Source organism: Dreissena polymorpha, chromosome 15 (assembly GCF_020536995.1).
Source record: "Dreissena polymorpha isolate Duluth1 chromosome 15, UMN_Dpol_1.0, whole genome shotgun sequence".
NCBI classification, from domain to species: Eukaryota; Metazoa; Mollusca; class Bivalvia; order Myida; family Dreissenidae; genus Dreissena; species Dreissena polymorpha.
In genome coordinates this window covers 10,223,107-10,249,910 of record NC_068369.1, presented here as the reverse complement: position 1 = coordinate 10,249,910, position 26,804 = coordinate 10,223,107, and the positions used below count along the sequence as shown (strand labels likewise).

Sequence of the window (26,804 nt, the reverse complement as noted above, 5' to 3'; positions counted from 1 at the left end):
GTGACAAGTCTATCTAATTAAACTTGTAGTAATCAATGTTGAGGGCTTCTGGAGACAATGGCATTGTTTTATGGCTTATTTTATTGCCCAATTTCCCTGCTCAAACAGTAAATAGTACTCGCAGCCTGTCATCACGTGTAGACTTTTACGCGAAGACAAAGAAAACGGTGTCTACCATATTCACATGATAATTAATTTAACAATTAACAATAAGAAAATTTACCTAAGATGTAGCTCCACATTTCTTATTCCTTTACTGTCCCTGAAAATAAACATAAGCAAGATGCGTTTGTGAAACACAATGTCCCCCTATATGATGTTTGACCTTGAAGGATAACCTTGACCTTGACTCTTCACCACTCAAAATGTGAAGCTCCATGAGATACACATGCATTTCAAATATAAAATTGCTAGCTTCAATATTGCAGAAGTGACATTACATGAGCAATTTTGACCCATATATTTGACCTTGAAGGATGACCTTGACCTTTCACCACTCAAAATGTGCAGCTCCATGAGATACACATGCATGCCAAATATCAAGTTGCTATCTTCAATATTGCAAAAGTATTCATAAAATAAGCGATTTGGGCCACATATATTTGACCGCTGACCGTGAAGGAAGACCATGACCTTGACCTTTCACCACTCAAATTGTGCAGCTCCATGAGATACACATGCATGCCAAATATCAAGTTGCTATCTTCAATATTTCAAAAGTATTCATAAAATAAGTGATTTGGGCCACATAAATTTGACCTCTGACCTTGAAGGATGACCTTGACCTTTCACCACTCAAAATGTGCAGCTCCATGAGAGAGATACACATGCATGCCAAATATCAAGTTGCTATCTTCAATATTGCAAATCTATTCATAAAATGAGCAATTTTGGCCACATATATTTGACCTCTGACCTTGAAGGATGACCTTGACCTTTCACCACTTAAAATGTGCAGCTCCATGAGATACACATGCATGCCAAATATCAAGTTGCTATATTCAATATAGCAAAATTTATTGAAAAATGTTAAATTTGGCGCAAACAGACCAACCAACCAACAGACAGGGCAATAACAATATGTCCCCCACTACTACTATAGTGGGGGACATAAATAGTAGTGGGGGACATAAAAACAAGTTAACAATGACAAACGGCAGCATTACATATCTAACATCCCATGTCCACTTTCTACTAGTAATCTCTTACACCAAAACAAATGTTTCAACCTTAGGAAAATACACAACTTTTTATTTAAGTCTACCATTTTATGATGAACTCAAAGAGATATAAAATCACCTCTAAGAATGAACGCCGCCAGTAAAGTCAAGGTTTTTGACTTTCAATACATTTTTGACTTTCAATACACTAAAGATGTACACCTCAATATGTTTTTTTTAGTTCAGACCATACTTATTTGAAAATGTGTTTCTACTACTTACAATTTTTTTCTATTTTAATCAAAACTAATCTTATTATGTGTTTTTCAAGAACTTTTCTTTCAAGAGCTTTTGTTTTTCATTCATTAACAGGAACGGATTAACGTGATTTGCATTTCACACATACGCTGACATGGAACATAACCTGAAGTGTGCACTTACGTTGAAGTCTCAATCATCTTGCTCAGGGCTGGACTGATACTGATTTTCATTTTGCACAAAGGTATTGTTCCGCTTTGCACTGAAAAAAAGAAGCCCTCAATAAGGCATATGTCAGCTCTTAAAGCGAGACTTTGCAAGCATTAAGAAACAAGAGCTGTCTCCATAGGCATAGGATGACATATGCCCCCGAAAAACACTTTGATAGAAGTTATGAGCATTTTTCGAAACCTAAACACAAACCCTAAGTTCAAGGTCAAGGTCAAAGGGGTCACAATTTGTGTGCGTATGGAAATGCCTTGTCCATATACACATGCATATACAAACAAGGGCTGTTTGTAAAACATGCATGCCCCCCTATATGGGCTATAAGTTGTAGTAGCAGCCATTGTGTGAATACGTTTTTTGTCACTGAATACGTTTTTTGTCAATGTGGGTGGTGGTGGTGGTGTTGGTGGTGGTGGTAGCAGAAGAAATAGTAGTAGTAGTAGTAGTAGTAGTAGTAGTAGTAGTAGTAGTAGTAGTAGTAGTAGTAGAAGTAGTAGTAGTAGTAGTAGAAGTAGTAGTAGTAGTAGTAGTACAGCAGTAGTAGAAGTAGTAGTAGTAGTAGAAGTAGTAGTAGTAGTAGTAGTAATAGTAGTAGTAGTAGTAGTAGTAGTAGTAGAAGTAGAAGTAGTAGAGTAGTAGTAGTAGTAGTAGTAGTAGTAGTAGTAGTAGTAGCAGAAGTAGTAGTAGTAGTAGTAGTAGTAGTAGTAGTAGTAGTAGTAGTAGTAGAAGTAGTAGTAGTGGTAGTAGCAGCAGCAGCAGCAGCAGCAGCAGTAGTAGTAGTAGTAGTAGTAGTAGTAGTATGCATTACAAAAATGCAGTTAGCCTTACATTTGGTAAAAATTAAATATATTACAAGGGAGGCAAATCTGTAACAATAAATTTAAACTTATTGCATTTGTTTCCCCTGTAGTGTATTACCTCCCCTGTCCTGCTTATATTTATATTAATCAACAAAATTAAACATTAACACAATATTTAATATACAAAATATACAAAAAATCTCATATTCTGATAATATTTTTACTGATCCACTGTATTTTACTAAAAGGATGATGTTTCATTGGACTGATAATTATAGATTTAGGATTACAGACCAGTTGCTTCAGTAATATTGTTCAGAGTGTGCCCTGTTGGCCGCGTATGCATTCTAAAATTATCATTCAAAAAACCATTTTACTATTTCGAGTCACTGTGACCTTGACCTTTGACCTAGTGACCTTAAAATCAATAGGGGTCATCTGCTAGTCATGATCAATGTACCTATGAAGATTCATGATCCTAGGCACAAGCCTTCTTGAGTTATCGTCTGACAACCACCTGGTGGACGGACCGACAGATAGACCGACCGACCGACATGAGCAAAGCAATATACCCCCTCTTCTTCGAAGGGGGGCATAAATATGAAGGTTACATCTGAAGCGACATAGAAGTTATGAGCATTTTTCAAAACCTAAACACAGATTTGAAACCTTAACCTTAGTTCAAGGTCAAGGTTAAAGGGGTCCAAATTTGTGTGCGTATGGAAAGCCTTGTCCACATAAACAAGCATACCAAATATGAAGGTTACATCTGAAGCATCATAGAAGTTATGAGCATTTTTCAAAACCTAAACCCAGATTTTGAAACCAAAACAAGGACTCTAAGTTCAAGGTCAAGGTCAAAGGGGTCCAAATTTGTGTGAAATTTATGGAAAGGTCTTGTCCATTTACACATGCATACCAAATATGAAAGTTACATCTGAAGCGACATAGAAGTTATGAGCATTTTTCAAAACCTAAACGCAGATTTCGAAACCTGAACGCAAACCCTAAGTTCAAGGTCAAGGTCAAAGGGGTCCAAATTTGTGTGCGCATGGAAAGGCCTTGTCCATATACACATGCATACCAAAGATGAAGGTTACATCTGAAGTGACATAGAAGTTATGAGCATTTTTCGAAACCTTAACGCAAAGTGTGATGGAAAGACAGACAGACAGACAGACGGATGGACTGTCCCATCAAGGGGGCATAAAAAATTTTACAAAAACTGTTATTGTCGGACATGGTGAAAGCCTGTCCAATGAAATGCAAGATTGTCTTGCTTTCTGTCTGGACATGTCTGCTTCCAAAGATTAAAATAATGCTCTTGCAGTTATCACATCAAAATTATTTGGTGCTTAACAGTTCAAGATATTTCCAGACAATGATCATTTTTGTCAATATTCATAACAACAGAAAGTACACTGCAACGCCCATATATCGCGGACCGGTATATTGCGCTGTCCAATATATCGCGCTTTGGCTATGGCTCCCAAAAATCCGACAAGCATGATCACTTAATGACATGTTTAATCCGAGAATTCCCTAACTTAAGCAAAAAAACGATTCTAGCTAGTATTAACACCCTATATTTCGCGGCTTACTATGGCACGCAGTGAAGCGTGAAAAACAGTTGATAAGTGACAGTGTTGTTTACTCACGGCAGGGGTTGTTTTTAACACTTAAGAAATAACCAATTAGTGTCATTGCAAAGGTAACAAGAGCACCACCTTGCCGGTGCAGATTGCTCATCTATTTTCTTTTTAAAGGTGAAGGGACTCTCAATTTCAATCACAAAGGAGGGAGGGGTGGAGTGAAGAGGGGTGTATAGTGTGGGGGTGTGGACATTTATTACGTTATCTTCCAAAAATGAGAAAAAAAAATGCAAAAAAAAACAAAACAATATGTGTTTGTGAAACACAATGTCCCCCTATATGATGTTTGACCTTGAAGGATGACCTTGACCTTGTGAAGGATGACCTTGACCTTTCACCACTCAAAATGTGCAGCTCCATGAGATACACATGCATGCCAAATATCAAGTTGCTATCTTCAATATTGCAAAAGTATTCATAAAATAAGCGATTTGGGCCACATATATTTGACCTCTGACCTTGAAGGATGACCTTGACCTTTCACCACTCAAATTGTGCAGCTCCATGAGATGCACATGCATGCCAAATATCAAGTTGTTATCTTCAATATTGCAAAAGTATTTATAAAATAAGCGATTTGAGCCACATATATTTGACCTCTGACCTTGAAGGATGACCTTGACCTTGACCTTTCACCACTCAAAATGTGCAGCTCCATGAGATACACATGCATGCCTAATATAAAGTTGTTATCTTCAATATTTCAAAAGTATTCATAAAATGAGCGATTTTGGTCACATATATTTGACCTCTGACCTTGAAGGATGACCTTGACCTTTCACCACTCAAAATGTGCAGCTTCATGAGATACACATGCATGCCAAATATGAAGTTGCCATCTTCAATATAGCAAAAGTTATTGCAAAATGTTAAAGTTGGGGCAAACAGACCAACGTACAGACCAACGTACAGACCAACAGACAGACCAACAGACAAGGCAAAAACAATATGTCCCCCACTACTATAGTGGGGGACATAAAAATGGAGGGGGGGTGGAGGGGGTGGGGGATTCTTGGGTGCGATGGACGGTATTTCAAAAATAAAATAATAAAAATAAATATTTGTGTTTTTAAACTGTTTCAAAAAAAAAAAGGGTGGGTGGGGTGGTTGGGGGTATAGTGTGAGGGTGTGGTGGTCATTTGTGAAATGATCTTAGAAAAAAAAAAAATAGGGGGGGGGAGAGGGGGGGGGGCACGGGGGATGGTTTGGGTGAAATCTATTGTGGTATGTCAGGTAAGAGTAGTTTTGTCAAAGTATCAATCAAATCTAATCATAAATTAAGAAGTTATGGCAATTTTAGCAAAATTTAATAATTCGACCTTGAGAGTCAAGGTCATTCAAAGGTCAAGGTAAAATTCAACTTGCCAGGTACAGTAACCTCATGATAGCATGAAAGTATTTGAAGCTTGAAAGCAATAGCCTTGATACTTGAGAAGTAAAGTGGATCGAAACACAAAATTTAACCATATATTCAAAGTTACTAAGTCAAAAAAGGGCCATTATTCCGTAAAAATGACAACCAGAGTTATGCAACTTGTCCTTTTACTGTACCCTTATGATAGTTTGCGAGTGTTCCAAGTATGAAAGCAATATCTATGATACTTTAGGGGTAAAGTGGACCAAAACACAAAACTTGACCAAATGTTCAATTTTTTAAGTATAAAGGGCCCATAATTCCGTCCAAATGCCAGTCAGAGTTACAAAACTTTGCTTGCACATTCCCCTTATGATATTTAATAAGTGTTGCAAGTATGAAAGCAATAGCTTTGATACTGTAGGAATAAAGTGGACCTAAACACAAAACTTTACCAAATTTTCAATTTTCTAAGTATAAAAAGGGCACATAATTCTGTCAAAATGCACGCCAGAGTTATCTAACTTTGCCTGCCCAGTCCCCTCATGATAGTAAGTAAGTGTACCAAGTTTGAATGCAATAGCATTGATACTTTCTGAGAAAAGTGGACCTAAACGCAAAACTTAACCGGACGCCAACGCCGATGCCGACGCCAAGGTGATGACAATAGCTCATAATTTTTTTTTTCAAAAAATAGATGAGCTAATAATGGCAGTTTACTGGTATATAAATCGTTAAATTTCGGTACTGGTCATGAATTTCTTTGTCCTCATAAAAAGCGCGGGAAAATTGGCGTAGGTGTATTTATTTGTAAATAAAAATTTTGTAGCCGGTACAACATTGAGATAATTTATTTTCCTTTTTTTTGTTGTTGTAAATTTCAACTAAAGTACCGCGGTATCTCGCGAATTATGTGGCATTGACATTTCCTCTTAATAAAATATAATTCAAACATGCTGTATCGTTACTGTTACGCTGTTTCAGTTCCTTCATTAGGACTATTTATAAGGCAGGGGTGTGATTGAGACAAAGTCAGAGGGGAGGAAAATTCTGTTGACTGATTTTGACTACGCGAATGGCACGCATAACGCAATGACAAACATAAAAACAGACATTAAACTAAACAACTTTTTGAACTTCATAACAATATTTCTTTATAAAAACCTGTTAAACTTCACATTTAACATACTAAGAATGCAAAGTAAACAGTTAAGTAAGTATTTATTGTGATCAATATCAGCAGTTTTTCAATGTTTTGAATTACAGTTAACTAAATATAAACAAACACACTTGAGTGTTCTTCTGGTGTTAATGATGTATTAACTGAGTTAAATTAATATATTTAATTTGTTTACCTTTCAATATATTGCATTTCACATCTTCACTCAGTTCAAAGCTATTTCAGTTAACTGAACAGCGTGACAAACATAATAAAGCAGAATATGCATATGAATCTGATTATACACAGACCCACTGACATATAAAAATCAAATCATGTTTGTCTATTTCCATGTTCGAACGATACTCTTCTAAATTGTTTTACTTCGCGAGTAGACTAAACTCCAATTTGCAAACACTGGTTTCCGTGACACAAATTCAGTGTGCACATTTCTTAACAAAATATGTGTTGCTTGTATCTAAAAAGTAGTCTTTTTTTTTGACAAACACATTTCATTCTTCATATCAGACTAGGTGATGTCAGTCGTTTATTCGATTGCTATTTGTTATTTCAATAATCTTAATTTTCTCTTCACAACGGAGCCATTTGCAAACAAATCACAGAGCGCATTTTAATAACACGATTTTAATTGGAAGATTGGGAAACGACAGCCAATTATATGGCTCGTTTCAAAAATGCTTAGGCAGAATCTACCAGTGTAAAATGCGGAGAGATTTCGCGGGCCGCGGATATTTCGGGCAGCTTACGAAATACGTCCGCGGAGTCGGTGGTAGCCCCTCTCCCCCACATTTTTTAAAACGAATTTACCCAAATCTCAGAAGTGACATCTGGGACAACCCGATCCGCAGATCCGCGGAAAAATCACACCCCTGTAAGGGTAAATTCGAATCTATGCACAATTATATTTTATACGCTTTTAACAACAAGAATTCTTCTTTTTAGCTGATTTGCGAGTGATCGTACATGAAAATCAAAAATATAATTTACATTTTGGATTTATGATAAATACAGATACGTATTGTAGAATTGGTTTGCACTTATTAATATACAAATATGTAGCAGCGCCGTATATAAAATGAAAACATTGGGGAAATTTGACAAATTAACCGCAATACAATTAAGTTAGACATTTTTCGAGACACTGCATCATCAATAAATTTTGAGAAATGCGTCGGGAAATGAAATGAAGGATGGGCAGACAGACAAACAGACAGACTTGTATATCGCATCCTTAGTTTGTTCTAAATTTGATGTCTTGATTTCTCTTAATATGTGTGTGTTTTTATGTTAATAATTGTTATGTACAACCTCAAAGTCATTGTAAATGTACTGGTTTTCATGCATGAATGCTAGTGTCAAATCAATCAGGGCTTGCCATTAAATTTCACATGGCCTGAATAATATATTTCTGGTCTGAATTTATATATGAGCCATGCAGGCTTATTGGGGACGACCATTTCCGCATTAACTTGCTTTTTTGCTTTTTGAAAAGTGTAATCCCTGATCAGCAGACTGCAACTATTTGAGGAAACTAACTAGCTTACATAAAAAGTCTCCATCTCTCCCTACCTCCCTCCCTCCCTCTCCCTCCTTAAAGTTGGTCAATCAAGTCCAGATCTTCAATACACATAAGATCTTGGCCTTGGGAGATTTCATTAGGGATAGTGCTGGCATAACCTTCTTGAGACATATTTACAATTCAAATTAGCCCACCATTCCGTATGTATAATAAACAACAAAATTTTCTCAGCAAAGTATTTTACTTTCAGGTTAACACTTTAGTTGTAAATGGTCTCTTAATAGGACACTTGTTTACCCAAATTAATGAGTGTTAAGTTTATAGAAATATCTTACATGATTTAAACTAAGATCCTTCCATTGCAGAAATGATTGTCATGATTAATTGACAATTTATTCTTTCAAAGTAACACAAAAACAAAAGGAAAACAATGGCCATGGGTAATTAAAACACGCCATTTTTAGCCGAGGTCACTTTCAACAAAGCAACATTTGCATCCAACCAATATAACTAGAGCTTTGTCACAGACGTGACGAATACCCCCACATGCCGCATTGACACAGAATACTTTGCATGTTGTCTTCACAAAAAACAGCGGACACCATGCTTAATGTTTAAAACGCACTAAGTGAACCCGTGACCTAGTTTTTGACCCGGCATGGCCCATGTTTAAACTTGACCTACACATCATCTAGATACAACTCCTGACCAAGTGTGGTGAAGATCGGATGAAAACTACATGTACTTGAATTAGAGAGCGGACAACATGCTGAATGTTTAAAACGCACCAAGTGACCCCATGAACTAGTTTTTGACCGGGCATGACCCATATTCAAACTTGACCTAGACACCATCTACATACAACTTCTGACCATGTGTGGTGAAGATCGGATGAAAACTACTTGAATTAGAGAGCGGACACCATGCTCAATGTTTAAAATGCACTTAGTGATCCCGTGACCTAGTTTTTGACCTGCCATGACCCATGTTCAAACTTGACCTAGACATCATCTAGATACAACTTCTGACCAAGTTTAATGAAGCTCGGATGAAAACTACTTGAATTAGAAAGCGGACACCATGCTCAATGTTTAAAACGCACTAAGTGACCCCGTGACCTAGTTTTTGACCTGGCATGACCCATATTCGAACTTGACCGAGACATCATCTAGATACAACATCTGACCAAGTTTGATGAAGATCGGATGGAAACAACTGGAATTAGAGAGCGGACACTTAATACGGACCGACTGACTGACAGGTAGACCGACCGACCTACCGACCAACAGACAAGCTCACTCCTATATACCCCCCTAAACTTCGTGTGTGGGGGTACAAAAATTAAGCGTACATTGTCGATCAGAGCTCAGGGGCATTTTATTCTATGAAAATATGCATATACACTACAGTTCCATTATATCGCGATTGACAGGGTCCAAAGATCGCAATCGCGATATATCTGGAGCGCGATATAAATCCAGACATGTCTGACTTGGTTGTTAAGCAGATGATGTGCAGTTAATGTGTCAAATTTCATCGGTGTTTTCATTTTATGTACGGAGCTGCTTTATCTTTGTATCGTAATAATTGCAAACCCATTTTACTTTTGTACAACAACAACAAAATATTTATTTGTATAAAAGTAATCTCGTAATTAAAGTTTTGATTACCGTGGAAATTGTAATGGCATTATTAATTTTTATTTTCAGGTACGATCAGCGTAATATACACCTACATTTGTGTAGTGTATAAAAGATATACATCTACATTTGTGTAGTGTAGAAAATTAGATTTAGGTATATATATCAAGCTTTCAATAGGTTTTTGATAATATTCTTGTAATATTATTTCCATTTTTATAATGTTACGCTTCAATCATGCGTAGCTTAAAATAATGTGGACCACATTTGTACAGGTTTCTGCTGACGAAGACAGACATATATATATATATATATATATATATATATATATATATATATATATATATATATATATATATCTTGCTTGTCAGTTCTGTAAACCTTGTCCAGACCTTAAACTCAGTTGTTCCTGTGTGTCAAACTACCGTTAATGTTGAGCCTGTACAATTTTGGACTTTTAACAATAATGTGACTTACTCATTGTAACATCTATTGGTATGGCACAAAAAATGTAACTCAGTGTGTTGTAGTAATCCTCTTCAACCATACAGTGTCCTGTAACCTCTTCCAGGCGCAAGTTTTTCTTCACTGGAACTTAGCATAAAAATACATAAAAAATAATTATTGCACAATTTGAATGAAATATAAATGAGTCGCGCTTTGAGAAAACTGGGTTTAATGCATGTGCGTAAAGTGTCACCCAGATTAGCTTGTGCAGTCAGGGACAATACTTTCAGAATAAACTTGAATTTTGCTTAGAGGAGACTTTATTGAAATAAAAAATACCATGACATTGGAAAGTGTCCTCATTTTTGCGCAGTCTGTCATCTCCATGAAACGGCAGTATCACTTTGGCCATAGCAGATTGGTGCAGCCCTTTCACGGCAACCACCCCAATCACGTGAGCCCATGTGGTGTTCCAGTAATTTTTGGGAACAGTAACATAGTTATGTGTTCCCTGTACTTCATAAAGTTTTTGCCAGATGATTGTGTCCCTATGCGACACAAACAAGGGGGACGCAAACACAATGTAACTGCTGACATCTTGAGGTCCACCTTTTTCGTTTAACGGAGGCTGCCATGACAACAGCAGTTCTTTGTTGACACATTGCAAAGATAGGAAGTTTGGCGGGTTCATTGTCTGAAAAAAAGCAATCTCTTTAATAGTCATATAATACTAAACTACTCCAATAAGGAAACTTAGTATTTTCCTTGTCTTTTGAATGATTCGTACATAAAGGAACATTTCAGAATACACTTTTTTATAGTGAAAACTGTTTTCACTTAAGATGACCACTCAACACTTATTATATAGACAGCAATCTGAAATGTATGACACAGGATAACAATTATAAGACATGTATTAAACATGTCTTCGAGTTGGTAGTTTAGGAATCTTCATTTTATCAGTATTACCTTAAAGGCAGAAATGTGGTTCTTTAACATGAATAAACCTTCTTGTTTTCTTTAAAATGTGTGACATTGTTATTGTGTTTTGTTGAAATGCATAATAAAATTATAGAGCGGACAACCCCTATTAAAAACAAGACTATTGCCAAGCAATATATGTCCCCTACCGGCTTCACCATTGTCAGATTTAAAAACATATATTTGTTGCCATAGCAACGAGAATTTTTGACGTAGGAAAAAAATAAAAAGACGTGCATAATGTTCATATTGCCATTTATCCATGTTTTAAGTTTCATGAAAAAATATGAAGAACTTTTAAAGTTATCGCAGGATCCAGAAAACCACCATTTTCCAGCAGTATTTCTAGTCTATTTGTTGCCACAGCAACCAGGACTTTTGACGTAGGAACAAAATGAAATGATGTGTATAATGTCCATATTGCCATCTATCCATGTTTCAAGTTTCATGAAAAAATATTAAGAACTTTTAAAGTTATCGCAGGATCCAGAAAAGTGTGACTGACTGACAGACTGACGGACAGAGCGCAAACTGTAAGTCCCCTCCGGTGAAACCGGTAGGGGACAATAAAGAGCTATAGCAGACATCCCTAAAAGTATTTAAAGTCCACAGGACATTTCGTCCTCTGGACATAAAAAAAAATTGCAGGACAGGACTGGGATTCCTAGGACCGAAACATCACGTCAATGACTCACATTTATTGACAGAATGATAATTTCAAAAATGAAATGGAATAAACAACACAACAGTGAAAACTAACATATCACAGCATACAGTTATCTAAAGAAAACTATTTTTACCAAAAATTAGTCTACAAGAGGGCCTGAAAGGCCCAAAGTCGCTCACATGATATACAAAGGAAGTGACCTGTTCTGTGCAGCCCCAATATATAATTAGAACAAATGTTCTGCCAAGTTTCATGAAGAGTAAACTATAAATGTAACTTAAAGAGTGCTAACAAGGCTTAACTATATCTATATATTATATGCCCTTTGTGAATGTACTGCTCCATGCCCCTTTGCCCTCCTGCGAAAAACACTATAAAGGATAAATTCCCCAACGCCTTGTGACCATGTTTTTCAACAGACCGGAACTTTTTTAAAACTGATCAAAGATATCATTAAACAAATGTTATGACCATGTGTTATCAGGGGACAAAAATTCCACTCTTGAAAGGACGAGTGAATTTCCCTAAAGCTCTCGTCCTACAGGACGAGTGAAAAAAAACTGATGTTAAAATAAGTATTTTCTGACCAGTAAGACTCTTTTTCATTAAATAAAATCATTTCTTAAAGCATATCTATTCCGAAAGTAGAACGCGAATGAACCGGAAATCGTAATTGTAAATTTCATACAGCAGGTGTGCGTTGTTATGCGAGACTGTGTCCCGAGTAAATATTGGCTTTTTGGTGTAAACTTTGCGCGTCCATGTTGACAGGGAACCATCTGACTTCATTCACTGTAAGTATCGATTTTTTTAAAGAATTATTTTACTGCGAAGTACAGTTTTAAACCAGTCTGAATTTCATCTGAAAAATGTCTCACGTACGAGCGTTCTTTAAAGGGGGCAGGAGCGATGTTCAACCATCCGAAATGGAAAGCACGCAAGCATTAGAAAAAGGAAAAAACAAATTTGTCTTCGTTTATTTATTTTGTGTTCCTCATAAATAAAGTAAGTTAACATTTCTTCTTTGATCAGCTGGCATGAATAACTAAGTAAGCAGCATTTTAGCAGTGATATAGGAAACATTGTTAGTCATATCAGTCCTTTGCAATCTTTCTTTCACACATATTTGAAGGACAAGTGCATGTGTTTGCAGGACGAGTGAAAATTTTAATGCACTTGTCCTGCAGGACGAGTGCAATTTATAAATATTTTTGTCCCCTGGTTATGAAGACACTAAATGTGACATTTAGATTGTTAACAAGTTTTTACTACAGCTATATAAGGAAAAATGCCCCGCCCCCTGGCAGCCCTGGTTTTCAACCAACCATAACCATTTCGAACTTGTCAAATATATCATTTGGACAAATCTTCTAACAAAGTTTCATTATGATCGGACAATAAATGTGGCCTCTACAGTGTTAACAAGGTTTTACTATAGTAATATATAACCATATAAGGAAAAATGCCCGGCCCGATTGCGGCCATGTTTTTCAAGCAGAACAGGAACCATTTTCGTACTTGTCGAAGATATCATTGAGACAAACTTTCTGACCAAGTTTCATGAAGATCTGACAATAAAAGTGGACTCTAGAGTGTTGACAAGGTTTTACTATAGCCATATAAGGAAAAATGCCCCGCCTCCTGGCCAATGTCTTTCTAGAACCATTTTCGAACTCATCCAAGATATCAATAGAACAAAATTAATGTTCTAACCAAGTTTCCTGAAAATTGGAAAATAAATGTGACTTAAAGCCTGTTAACAAGTTTTACTATATCCATATAAGGAACAATGCCCTGCCCCATGGCAGCCATGTTTTTCAAGCAACTATAACCATTTTCAAACTCATTGGAGATATAATTAAGAAAAATCTTTTGACCAAGTTTTATGAAGTTGTGTATTTGGAAAGACCCTTCCACTTATTCCCAAACAACAACGATTTTATGAGGTTTTTGCAGACTACAAAAAGTATATATGCGTACGTTTGTGTTTACAAATTTCTTAAACATATATCGTCATTAATGTTCAAGATTATTATTTTTTAAGTGATGTTGCAATTTTATTGGATTATCGGATAAATGTGCACATTCGAAAAGCGGTATGTATACTTTTATCGATACGATTCGGTTTATATGCATGTATTTGCGTCAACACAGCATGGCAATATACATGACGTGTATTATAGGCTATTCTATACCTGTTTTTTTTATAGCGCCCTGCAGTAAATGAGCTCAAAACTTATAACGCGGATCCGTTATAACACTGTTTCACGGCTTGGACCCCATTGACCGCGCTATATTGGAGTTACAGTGTATTCTTAAAATTATGGGATAAAGAGATATTGCTCATTTTGAGAATTCCCCTTTTACCACAATTATTCCTACCATATGTAAGCTTTTTATTCTTTGTATTGCTTAGTTAATAGTTTCAGAACATTATCTAGACACCTGTTACTTTTGTTGTGCAGACATTATTTGAAATTTGAGCCATATTGCTGAACGAAAAATTAAATCATAAAATGAATTCTTTTTGTTACAATGTTTACAAGAGATGTGTTTGTCAGAAACACAATGCCCCTTACTGCGCTGCATTGAAATAAAATTTCTATTTATCATTTGGCAGGTATAGAAATCATCTCCCTTTGAAGGTTATTACTTCCCTTGAATTTTGTCCAATCCAACCGGGGGTGGGGGTGGGGGGGGTGGGGAGGGTCTCACAGTCAATTATGACCATGTCAGACATCACTGACAACCAAGGCCTGTGGTTTAAAAGAGATCATAACCAGAGTTGATCATGTATCTATGGACATAAGTCAACAAGTATGTAATGAACATCAAAGAAATTATAATTATACATGTATCATTAAAAAAAACAAATCAATCATTTGGGTTATAAATAATCAAAATAATAAATCTGTACAGTAACTGTGAAAAGAACTTCAATTCTTGGTAAGGAAATATATAATATGAGATTTATAATTATATAAATTACTTCCCTTGAAAATAATTTTCTGTAACAAATCTCTTTTTTTAGTAGCAAATAATTTAAAGCCACAATACTGTGACTGTAGATTCACCACTCAAAATGTGCAGCTCCATGAGATACACATGCATGCCAAATATATAAACTGTTCAATATTGAATTATTTTCTCCCTTTTTAAAGCTTATAACTTCCCTTAAATCTGGATTTTTTACCATAGACCGTAAAGGATGACCTTGACCTTTTACCACAATGTGTTTGTCAGAAACACAATGCTGCCTACTGCGCCGCTTTGATTTATTTAACAAAAATATATACGTGGGCAGGTCAGATAACTTTGTCCATTTAAAGCTTATTACTTCCCTTGACTTTGTTTTTTTCGACCCTAGACTTTGAAGGATGATGTTCACCTTGAAATTTTACTTTACCACTCAAAATGTGCAGCTCCATGAGATACACATGCATGCCAAATATCAATATTCAATATTTAAAAAGTTATGGCCAATGTTAAGGATTTTAGCACGATGCCTATGGCGGACGATGAGCTGGCTATGACAATAGCTCGGGTTTTCTCTGAAAACAGCCTTGCTAAAAAAATGGTGGTTCTAGTGTTCAAAAGTTTTACGGTAGCTGTAGATGTATAAACAGCAATGCGATAACATCGCAATCTTTGAGGCCATGTTTTTTAACTGACTGGAACAGTTTTCCATATCGACCAAGAAAACATTATAACAAATGTTTTGAACAAGTTTCATGAAGAGTGAACACAAATTTTGACTTTCAGAATGTTCACGTTTCATTTTAGTCATATAATGGAAATTGCTCTGCCAACAGGCGGTCCTGTTTACCGGAACCATTTTTGAACTGAGCCAAAAATCATGAGAACAATGTTCTGGGTATCTCTCATGGGGATTGGACATCTAGATTGTTTATGAATTAACTGTAGCCATATAACGAAAACACAGCCGTTCCCTGTTGGCTATGTTTTTGACAGACTGGAAACGTTTTCGAAATATCATAACACATGTTCTGAGCACATTACATGACGATCGGACATAAATTATGACTGCTAGACCCTTCACGTGTTGCTTTCAATTTGACCAAGTATTTAAACCCACGTGACCAAATTTTGAACTCGGCCTTGATGTTATTGAAATAATTTTGAGATGTGTCATGAAAAGTGAGCAATAAATATGGCCTTTAGTTTCCACAGGGTAAATGTTTACGATGCACGACAAACCAAAGTTGATCACAAACGTTCAGAATTATAATGTTTTGCTCATGCTGCACTGATCAAACGCAATGCTTGTTTGCCAATTTCAATTTAATAAGTAGTTTGTCTTTTGTAACAATATTTGGTACATTAAGACAAAAATGACACCTGATTGTTTCAAACAAATATCTGCAATACAACTTTGGATCACTGAAAGTCGTTTTTGTTTTGACAATCAAAATAAATTCAAGCAATATGGAAATCATTAAGTTAACATTTCGGGGTAAACGTTTTAAGTCAAGCAGATGTTCATGATGTTAATAATGCCATACAATGCAAACTGATACAAAGCTGTTGCGCCATATTATTTGGCTAATCATATTGATTTAATGCACGAAATGTAAGCGCACAACACAATTCACAAATGTTGAACACATGTTTAAAGTATCATTCCAGATGCATGTCTGCACAATTTGCATAAATTTTTTAACACAGCTTCGGTCATTTGTTGACTGACAGCATTTGCCGACTGACAAAAATAACTTACTCATGAGAAAGCTGTACTAAGGTGAGCTTATATTATTCAATTAAAACAAATTGGTAAAGCAATCTTATTTAAATCCAATTTTAAAAAGCAAGACAAAAACAAACACAAGATAACAATTGATTCGCGAAGATGAATTGATCCATTTAATATTTCTTTTACGAGAGATAGGTTGTCTGATTGCAGTTAAACTTCTTGTTCTGAACGAAGAAGACGATTTAAAATATTCACACCGCAGACGAATATAATGATGAAGAGATAACAGTGGACAGATAGGTGCTGGCAACTTGACGTAATTAAAAAAAAATCACCTTTGAAATAAAAAAAGGTGTTTACTGTTATTAATCTGCAGTTTTGTTAAATAATGTATCAGAGTTGCTGCCACACAGGATTGATGACTGGAATGGCATAAATAGGGGTCTAGGCAAATTGTTTTGTCTGAATGAATACATTATACTATGATATAAAATTATAACATATACATACAGTGCATGTCATTGTCTTATATGCACCTTCACATTATACCTCACACTAAGCATACTGATTGTTTTACTATCTATTCAATCGTGGGTACTTTTAGTGCTTCATAGCAAGGTGTTGCAAACAGAGTTATGGTAATTCAATATAGCTATGAAAACAGATCATGAAATGGAGCGGGTTTCCCTGATGGCCATCAAATAAGTGATTTTCCAAAGCAGGCATCCGTGGAATCCAAATCTTGTTCTTGTTAGCACACACGAAACGAAAAAGAATTCTATATTTGTACGAGAAGACACCAAATGCATTTATTTTCATCGTTGCGTTCGTTATCTTTGCAAAGTATTTGCCACGTGCTTGAAAGAGTTCTTGTGTTTATTCGGTCACGAATTATAAGTGTTTGTACAATTATAAGAGATGTAAGTATATTCACGAAAATCTATCCAATATAACTGGACATTCAAGTACATCGTTAAATGTGCCGCATATACTTAAATCGTGCAACTTTGAGTTTGACAATTTGAAAAACAACGGCGCTTTAAGAAAATTGCAACGGTGAAATGTTAGATTATTATTTAAAGACTGAATTCATCTGTTCAATGTGATTCTTTGATGTTTTCTGTCATGCCTGATCACTATACACCAATCCACATGGAAAACAGAGCGCATTCTATTGCTCGTTCATTAAATTCAAATTCAAAACGGACAAGTTTTTAAATATTGTAACCTCGACAACTTGCTCCTTCTGGCAAGTATGTGTTCAAAACAGGCAAGTGCGGTAAATGTTGATAGATGCTAAAGTTGCTCAACTTTGGGCTTGAATATCTGACGAATAACGAAATTTAAAAAAAATCGCTACAGTCAAATTTAAGATAATTGTTTTAAGTTTGGATTCAGTTATTTAAGTTGTTCCTTGGATGAGTTGTGTGATGCCCGGACACGTTTTGCCAAGGTGTATGAAAAATGGTTTTTTTCTTGCCTGATCGGGCAATTTTTCAATCAATATTTCCCGATCGGGCAAGTAACAAGAGCTGTCAGAGGACAGCGCTCTCGACTATTTGAGTGCTTGACAGTATAGCGAAAGCCATCATGGGGAAATTGTTCATATTCAATAATTTATTAGACAATCTTTCAAAAATAAAAAAAGGGGGGGGAGGGGGTTGAGAGGGGATAAAATGTGGGGTGTGGTCATTTATGAGACGATCTTTTAACAAAAAAAAAAGGTAAAAAAAATATTTATTTTGTTTGGGGGGTAGGGGGGGGGGATGAGAGGTGGGTATAATGTGGGGTGGGGTAATTTATTAGATGATGATAAAAAAATGGGGGGGGGGGGTGAGAGGGGGGTTTAATGTGGGGTGTGGTAATTTATTAGATGATGTTTAAAAGACATTATTTTACTTTTGGGGGGGGGGAGGTTGGGGGGGGGGGGGGGAAGGGATTCTGGGTAGGGGCATGGGGTATTGTTTGGGTGGAATCCATTGTGGTATTCAGGTAAGTGTTGTTTTGTCAAAGTAATAATAAAATGTGATCATACATAAAGAAGTTATGGCAATTTAAGCAAAATATTCAATATGTTCAATTATCTAGGTGTAAAGGGGCCATAATTATGTCAAAATGCTTGATACAGTGATCTGCTATTGTTTATAGGTTGGGGTCATGTTGGTAAACAAGTATGCAAAATATATAAGCAATATGTCAAAGGATAAAGGAAATATTTGGGGTAGTACGCAAAGTCTAACATAGATTTATCAATAATATGCATATTCTAAATATAAATGGGTTAATAATTCTGTCAAAATGCTTGATCCAGTTGTCTGCTCTTGTTTATAGGTTGGGGTCATGATGGTAAACAAGTATGCAAAATATGAAAGCAATATGTCAAGGGACATTGAAAATATTTGGGGTAGTACGCAAACTTTAACATTTACTGCATATTCTAAGTGGAAAAGGGGCCATAATTATGACAAAATGCTTGATAGAGTTGTCTGCTCTTGTTTATAGGTTGGGGTCATGTTGGTAAACAAGTATGCAAAATATGAAAGCAATGTGTCAAGGGACAAAGAAAATATTTGGGGCAGTACGAAAACTTTAACATTTGCACGCTAACGCTGACGCACACGCTAACGCCGACGCCTGGGTGAGTAGGATAGCTCCACTATATATATTTTATATATAATAGTCGAGCTAAAAAGGGAATTCCCAACTTTCCCAATCCGGCAAGATCCCGGACTGTTAACAGGAAGTTACCTTGTATTCTCTGGGCTTTAGCATTTCTCTGCTCACTGGTGGGTCGAGCTTGGAGAGCTCCTTTTCCAAGGCCTTCTTCTCCTCCTCCACCAAGCGGGCTGCAACAATCTTCTCATATTCCTCTGTATCCCACTTCCGACGATGATCTGGTTTCGGTTTCTACAATATATATTTGTTTTCAATTTAATGTTTGAAGGTGTTATGAAGACATTGAATGTTAACAGTCAATTACTCTTCACTCATTCTCAAATTAACGACCAAAAGCATGTCACAAGGTAATTGCAAACTTGTGTGACCTTTTAAAGAAGTGAAACATATCAGTTTAATAATTCTAGGGCCGGTGAAACTTTTATTTTAAGGAAATAAAACATAATAAAGCTTCAATCGAAGTGTTTTGAATAAAAAAAATTATTTCAAAACGCGCACCCCACGCCAAAAACACATGTCACAACTCCATTCACATTCATTTATATGGAGATATTCTAGTTGAATGTGTTTGCTTTCATCATGTATGGTATTTATTTAAACTCTGTAGTCTTGAGATAATATAAAAAACATCATATAAAGTTATCCGTTCACTTGCAAACATTCGTTTTTTATGATTTAATTTTGTACCAAGGTCACAGTATTTTACGTGTCATTCGACTTTGAACACTCACAGTATCTACCATTCAGCACAAAATGAAAGAACCTTTATAATATATAATACAGTATCCTATTGCATAACGTTGATAAATGTATTCCATACAGAGTGAAATAATAAAAAAAATAATTGTAGTTGTTTTCATTTCCTTTAAAGTGTCTGCGTTTTTCACTGAAGCCTTACGTGACAAGCACAGCTTTGCTTGTGTTCGTTTTCTGTCATCTAATATAACATTGAAATGTTAGATTTGTATCTATGTTCGAGAAATGAAAGGATTTTTAGTCGACTATCATGATTAGCCTGCACATTTCAATGGCACGGATGAAAAACATTTTACGTGACTGTAACTTTACGTGATGCATTTTAATCTTTACAGGGTTCAGATATGAACTACAGCGATATAAGTTACCCTGTCATTATAAATACGTCATAGACACTTTGCTGACGTCATTTGTTTTAGAAAATCGCCATTTCTTAAGGATTCGTTTGTGTCGAACTGTGAGAATCTATGATTATTCTAGGTAAGTTTTTTTACTTCAAGCAAATGAAAATGAGTCTTGCTGAAAAGAAAGATCATGTATTGGTGCAAATGGATTTTGCCGAAAACTATGGCATAAAGGAAATGGAAGAGATACAAAGTGCGTATTGGAACCAAGAGTCAGTAACATTGCATCCAGTAGTTATGTATTATAACAATGGCATAATATCCCACTCAAGCATGGTTGTAGTATCAGAGGTCTTGAATCATAATTCGTCCATGGTTTTGGCGATACTGGTTAAGGTTTTGCAGTGGGTAAAGGGAGTTCATCCAAGTGTGAAATTCATTCATTACTGGACTGACTCCCCTGTCTCACAGTATCACAACAAAATGCTTTTTGATGCCGTTGCAAATCATCCACGATTGTACCGGGTTCAAGCAAGTTGGCACTACTTCGAGGCGGGCCATGGAGGGGCCTGTGATGGTATTGGGGTTGTGGTTAAACGGACCGCAGACACAGCCTTAAAATTGGGAAAGGTAAACATCACAAATGGGAAAGATTTCTATGAATGGGGTTTGAAATTAGACAGTAAGATCAAGTATGAATTAATCGAGAGAACAGAGTATGAAGAAGCAAAAAAGAAGAACGATGTCCGCCAAAAGCATCTTAACATAGTAAAAGGGACTCTTGAAGTACATGCTGTTGTTTGTGTAAATGAACACAAAGTTATGGTGAGAGATACAACTCGTGCCTGCAGCAACTGCCTTACTGACAAGGGCTTTATTTGGTCAGAAAATAACATTGGATGGAGAAAAGAGATCTTAAGTAAGACTGAAGAAGATTATCAAAACAAAGCCGCCGAAAATGTCGCCTTTGAAAATGAAGATTTTGTTCCAGCTGACACACAACATCCGGACAAAGAAAACGAGTGCGATACTACAAAAGAAGATTTCGTCGCTGCGAAATATGATGGAGAGCCATATATTGGGAAAGTATTAAATACAGATGAAGGGTTATTTGAAATAAAATTCATGGAACATGGAAAAAAAGTGAAAGATAGTTTAAAGTGGCCTATAAAAGATGACATACTGTGGATAGGGCCAAATGATATTATCTGCAAAGTAGATGAACCCATTTCAACAGGAAAAGGAAAGCGCTTTTTCAAATTATCAGAGCTAGACAGAAATAAGATTCAAATCGCTGAGCAAAACTAACACTTGTTAGTATAACTAGAAGTGTGAAAAAAAAACTGCCTTCATCATCTTGGATATCGCTTTTTGTTCTGTTTTTCAAAGGTTCAGGTGGAAGAATGGCATTATTGTTATTTCTTAAACAATCATTACGAAGTCAGGAATAATGTCTCGAATTACTTATTGTTGATGTTTGAAGTAAATGGATCGTGTTGATTTCAAGGTTCATTCCATTGTTTCATTCCCTAAAAAAGTGTTTTATAATTAAATATTATTTTGGTATTTTACGTGACACATACTATTATTGTTTATAAACAAAACAGAAAACATATTTAACAGAATATACATTGTATCTAGAATCAAATGATATCGTTAAAGTTGACGAACATATTTCTACAGAAAAGCAAGGCTTTTTTTTCAAGTTTACTGAATTGTGATGTATACAATTTAATTTGTTGCGCAAAAGGAATTGCTAAAAGAACTGAGATGAAAGTCATTAGATGTATAAATGTTTTAAAGGGGCCTTTTCACAGATTTTGGCATTTTTTAACTTATTCATTAAATGCTTTATATTGATAAATGTAAACATTGGATCGTAAAAGCTCCAGTAAAAAATCAAGAATAAAATTAAAAAAAGGAAAAGAACATTGCCCGGAGCCGGTTTCGAACCAGTGACGCCTGGAGTCCTGCCAGAGTCCTGAAGTAAAAACGCTTTAGCCTACTGAGCTATTCCGCCGAGTACACATACTTGACGTATTTTATACCTTATATAAGCAATCTTCGTAGTTTCACAAAATTTAACGACAAAAACAGAACTCTCCAAATTATTCAATCGTTTCGCGTTGCAACGCTTTATAATTTTTAGGTTTTAAAATCGTCAAAAGATGCATATAATGGCTATATTAGACCATGGTAAATGTTCAGTATTACTGTTTCCTCACAAATATCATAACTAAAACGAAAATTTGCGAATCTGAAACAATTTTTTTCAATTTTGTCAATTTACCAAAGCGTGAAAAGATCCCTTTAACAATTATTAAGAAGTAATGGATAACGTTTTAAGTTCTTTGTTTGATGTTAAGTGTTTATGAATCTTGTTAATTTTAGCAGTTATTAAAATGTTTCATACTGTTATATTAGCGACTCTTTATTTCTATGTTTGGAGGAGTATTTTACGTGACAAACGTCAGTTACAATTGTAAACTAAAAACATTGCTTAATACACCATCTTTCAAAAGTAATTATCATAAAATAACAATATTCTATTAAATTACACAAATACAATTAATAGTTTAACACCCTCTGTTCTAGACGTAATTGTGGTTGTTTACTAGACGTTCAGTCTGGTATTTCAAAATTATTGTGCACATACTTCTTTTGCACTAAATGTCTTGAACACAAGATTTTGATGAATGCAATATTCGCATTGGTGATATCTGTGCATGGTCTCGAAGAAATCACTTGGTGTTGCTTTCCTAAAATAATGTTAAAAACACTGAAGTAATTGTCAGGAAAATAGCTCACCATTTAAACAATGATATATATATATATATGATGGTCCAGCAATCCATTTTTTTTTTAAATAAATAGGGCAAAAGCTATTTTGAATACAAACAGTAGTTATTTAAAGTAACTTTTGATTAACAAGAAAACTGTATGTGTTTGTGATTCGCCTGTAATGCAAGTTATTGGCTAGCACACCAAACCGTCATGTAAAATACAACTTGTAAATGTACAAAAGTTTCAAGCAGGTATTTAGATGAAAAAAAAACACATGTAGATGATAACTATGTGTATTAAAGCTTCGTAGATATGTTCATCTTTCGATTTTAGAAGTAATTTCTGGTAAAATCAGAATGTTTTTTCCACATGTTTGACCAAATAAAATTGGCCGAAATTTTGAGAATGAGTGTCTTGGAGTATAGAGTAAAATTCTATAACCCCAAAAGTTGAATACTTTGGAAAGTCAATGTTCTGTGCGTGTTTCCATAATCCTACCGTCATTTAATAATTAAATTACATGTATTAGTTATTTGTTTTTATCAATCTTTGCTTTTTCTACTTATTTATTTTAAATCAGAACAAGATGTGTTTGAGAAACACAATGTCCCCCTATATGATGTTGACCTTGTAGGATGACCTTGACCCTTCACCACTCAAAATGTGCAGCTCCTTGAGATAAACACGCATTTCAAATATAAAATTGCTAGCTTCAATATTGCAGAAGTGACATTACATGCGCAATTTTGACCCATATACTTGATCTTGAAGGATGACCTTGACCTTTCACCACTCAAAATATGCAGCTCCATGAGATACACAAGCATGCCAAATATCAAGTGGCTATCTTCAATATTGCAAAAGTATTCATAAAATAAGTGATTTGGGCCACATATATTTGACCTCTGACCTTGAAGGATGACCTTGACCTTTCACCACTCAAAATGTGCAGCTCCATGAGATGCACATGCATGCCAAATATCAAGTTGCTATCTTCAATATTGCAAAAGTATTTATAAAATAAGCGATTTGGGCCACATATATTTGACCTCTGACCTTGAAGGATGACCTTGACCTTGAACTTTCACCACTCAAAATGTGCAGCTTCACGAGATACACATGCATGCCAAATATGAAGTTGCTATCTTCAATATAACAAAAGTTATTGCAAAATGTTAAAGTTGGCGCAAACAGACCAACAGACAGGGCAAAAACAATATGTCCCTCACTACTATAGTGGGGGACATAAAAAATGTACAATAAACAATTATACATGAACAGACATGTAGTTATATAGTCTGCATAAAATGTAACACGGTTTGAGATTACCTTTGTCGAGTTCAAAATAGTTTTCAAGAAAGCTATGCAGGGATGGAAACTAACGTTATACAATTGGTTGCCCACACGGGCAACCATCTTTACTATTTTGGTTGCCCAGCTAAAGACTAACGAGCCCAGTACAATGTACATGTATTGTCATGTGTATCTAATACTTTCTTTAAATAAAAGATAACTGAACAAAATTGCTTGCATTACACTCTTTCTGTGTATAATGTCTTAATATGAGTCTGAGTTGAATAATTTCCTTGGCCTTTATGAATAAATATTATTAAAATTATTAATCAACATTCGTAAATTTTATTAAATGTTTAATTGTACTTGAATGTTTCAAGCTTAAAAAAGCTAGTTGCCCGGCTGGACTACCAACTTTTGAATTTAAGTTGCCTAGGCTAAAATCTACTTGCCCCGGGCTCACGGGCAACCACTAATTTCCATCCCTGCTATGCTCTCATTCATTGGTTAATAACGAAGGTGTGACTATTCTTGGGCAATGGTGTAGCAATTGTGAAAGGCATTGGTTGTATAATTGGAAAGCTGATTCTAGCAACAGATTGGAGTTAGATGGATATATATTTTAGTAAGTGTTAAATTTGATTGTAGGAGATTGTATGAGATGTGTTATTACAATGTGAATGACTGTGCAACCGAATTATGCACTCTTGCAATGTATTTTTGTGGTAGCCAGATTGATTCTAGGAAATATTGTTGCAAGTTGATGTTTGATAACTGCGTTAGGATAGACTTATGTGAACAGGCATCGATTTTTTCATTAAGTATGAAGTCTTCTGCATTGTTTGAAATCAAGATCTTGCAGATAGATTGAAAATTGATGGAGTTGTGACCTTTGGAAATTGGCTGGTGTGCTGAAATCAGCATTTCAAGGGTTGTAGTCACATACCTTGTTATATGACTGCCACCCTTTTTTCCTGAAGACTTGTGCAGAGGAACTTAAAATACCCCTCAGTGAAATATTTCAGAAATCAATATCTACTGGTACATTGCCCAGCGAGTGGAAACTAGCTAACTTGCATCTTTAAGAAAGGTGACAAATGTGAACCAGGAAATTATCGTCCAGTATCTTTAACTTCAGTTGTTTGCAAAATTCTTGAGAAAATAATGAAACTCTATACTGTTCAGCATTTGACTACCCATAATCTAATGTCAGACTGTGAATTTGGATTTCGAAAGAATAGAAATACTGTGTTACAATTGCTAGCTGTTTTGGAGGACTGGACAGACGCCTAGATAATAATCTTAAAGTTGACACTAATATATTTAGATTTTAAGAAGGCGTTGGACAGTGTACCTCACAAGAGACTTCTGAAAAAAGTAAAAGTATATGGCATTTCAGGCTCAATTTTGAATTGGCTTACACATTTTTAATATAACCAGAAGCAAAGAGTAGTTATTGATGGACAGAAATCCAGTTGGTAGAGTGTTTTGTCTGGGATTCATAAGTGTTCTATTCTTGGGCCGGTGCTTTTCATTATCTTTATAAATGATTTGCCGGATGTGGTTGGCTGTTTGTGTATGATGTTTGCAGATGATTGTAAAATTTATCAGGGTATTGAATCGATTAATGAACAAAAACAACTTCAGTCAGATATTGATCAACTTTGCAAATGGAGTAAGGACTCCATTAAATTTCAACATAAGCAAATGTAAAATTGTGTCATATGGAAATGAGAAATTCAATTCAACTATAAAATATTGGATGGTGATGGAAATGCTCTAAATCTAACCAGAGATGATTCTGAGAAGGACCTTCGTATACTCTTCACTAACAATTTGAATTTTGAGAGTCACATTAGTAGCACAGTATAATAATAAAGTCAACAGTATAATTGGACTAATCAGGAGAAAATTTACCCACATGGATAAATCCTTGTTTTTGACACTATACAAATCGCTCACTAGATCTCTTATGGACTATCAAGACTTGGTTTACTATCCTCACACAAAGACATGTTAATAAATTATTGAAAATGCACAGCGTAAGGCCACCAGATTAGTACCTACCTGAAATCCGTGAACTATCATATCAAGATCGTTTGGCTGAATTAAATCTTCCTTCAAAGGACTATCGACGTAAAAGATTCGATATGATTCAAGTATTTAAGATAATCCATAAAATTGATGATATTGATGCTGGATTTTTTTTTTGATTATGCTGAAAATAGTGGGATAAGAGGCCATTGTTTAAAACTTGCAAAACCGAAAGGGCATAAGTCAGTTCGCCTCCATTCTTTTGGACATCGCACAATCTCAATTTGTAACAAATTACCACAAGACATTGAGACATGTGA

The 26,804-nt window shown here is 35.5% G+C and overlaps 1 protein-coding gene across 6 annotated transcripts in view; it reads right to left on the bottom strand.

The window, feature by feature from the left end:
* The window catches only part of LOC127860139 (uncharacterized), an 88,723-nt gene that overhangs the window by 16,569 nt on the left and 45,350 nt on the right, over window positions 1-26,804 (bottom strand). For all 6 annotated transcript variants that reach the window (XM_052397995.1, XM_052397997.1, XM_052397998.1 and 3 more), the window contains 5 exons: window positions 19,346-19,504; window positions 10,578-10,932; window positions 10,269-10,385; window positions 1,602-1,680; window positions 224-262 (listed from right to left, as the gene is read on the bottom strand). In XM_052397995.1, the coding sequence (XP_052253955.1) occupies window positions 224-262; window positions 1,602-1,680; window positions 10,269-10,385; window positions 10,578-10,932; window positions 19,346-19,504 (749 nt within the window). The remainder of the gene's footprint in view (window positions 1-223; window positions 263-1,601; window positions 1,681-10,268; window positions 10,386-10,577; window positions 10,933-19,345; window positions 19,505-26,804) is intronic.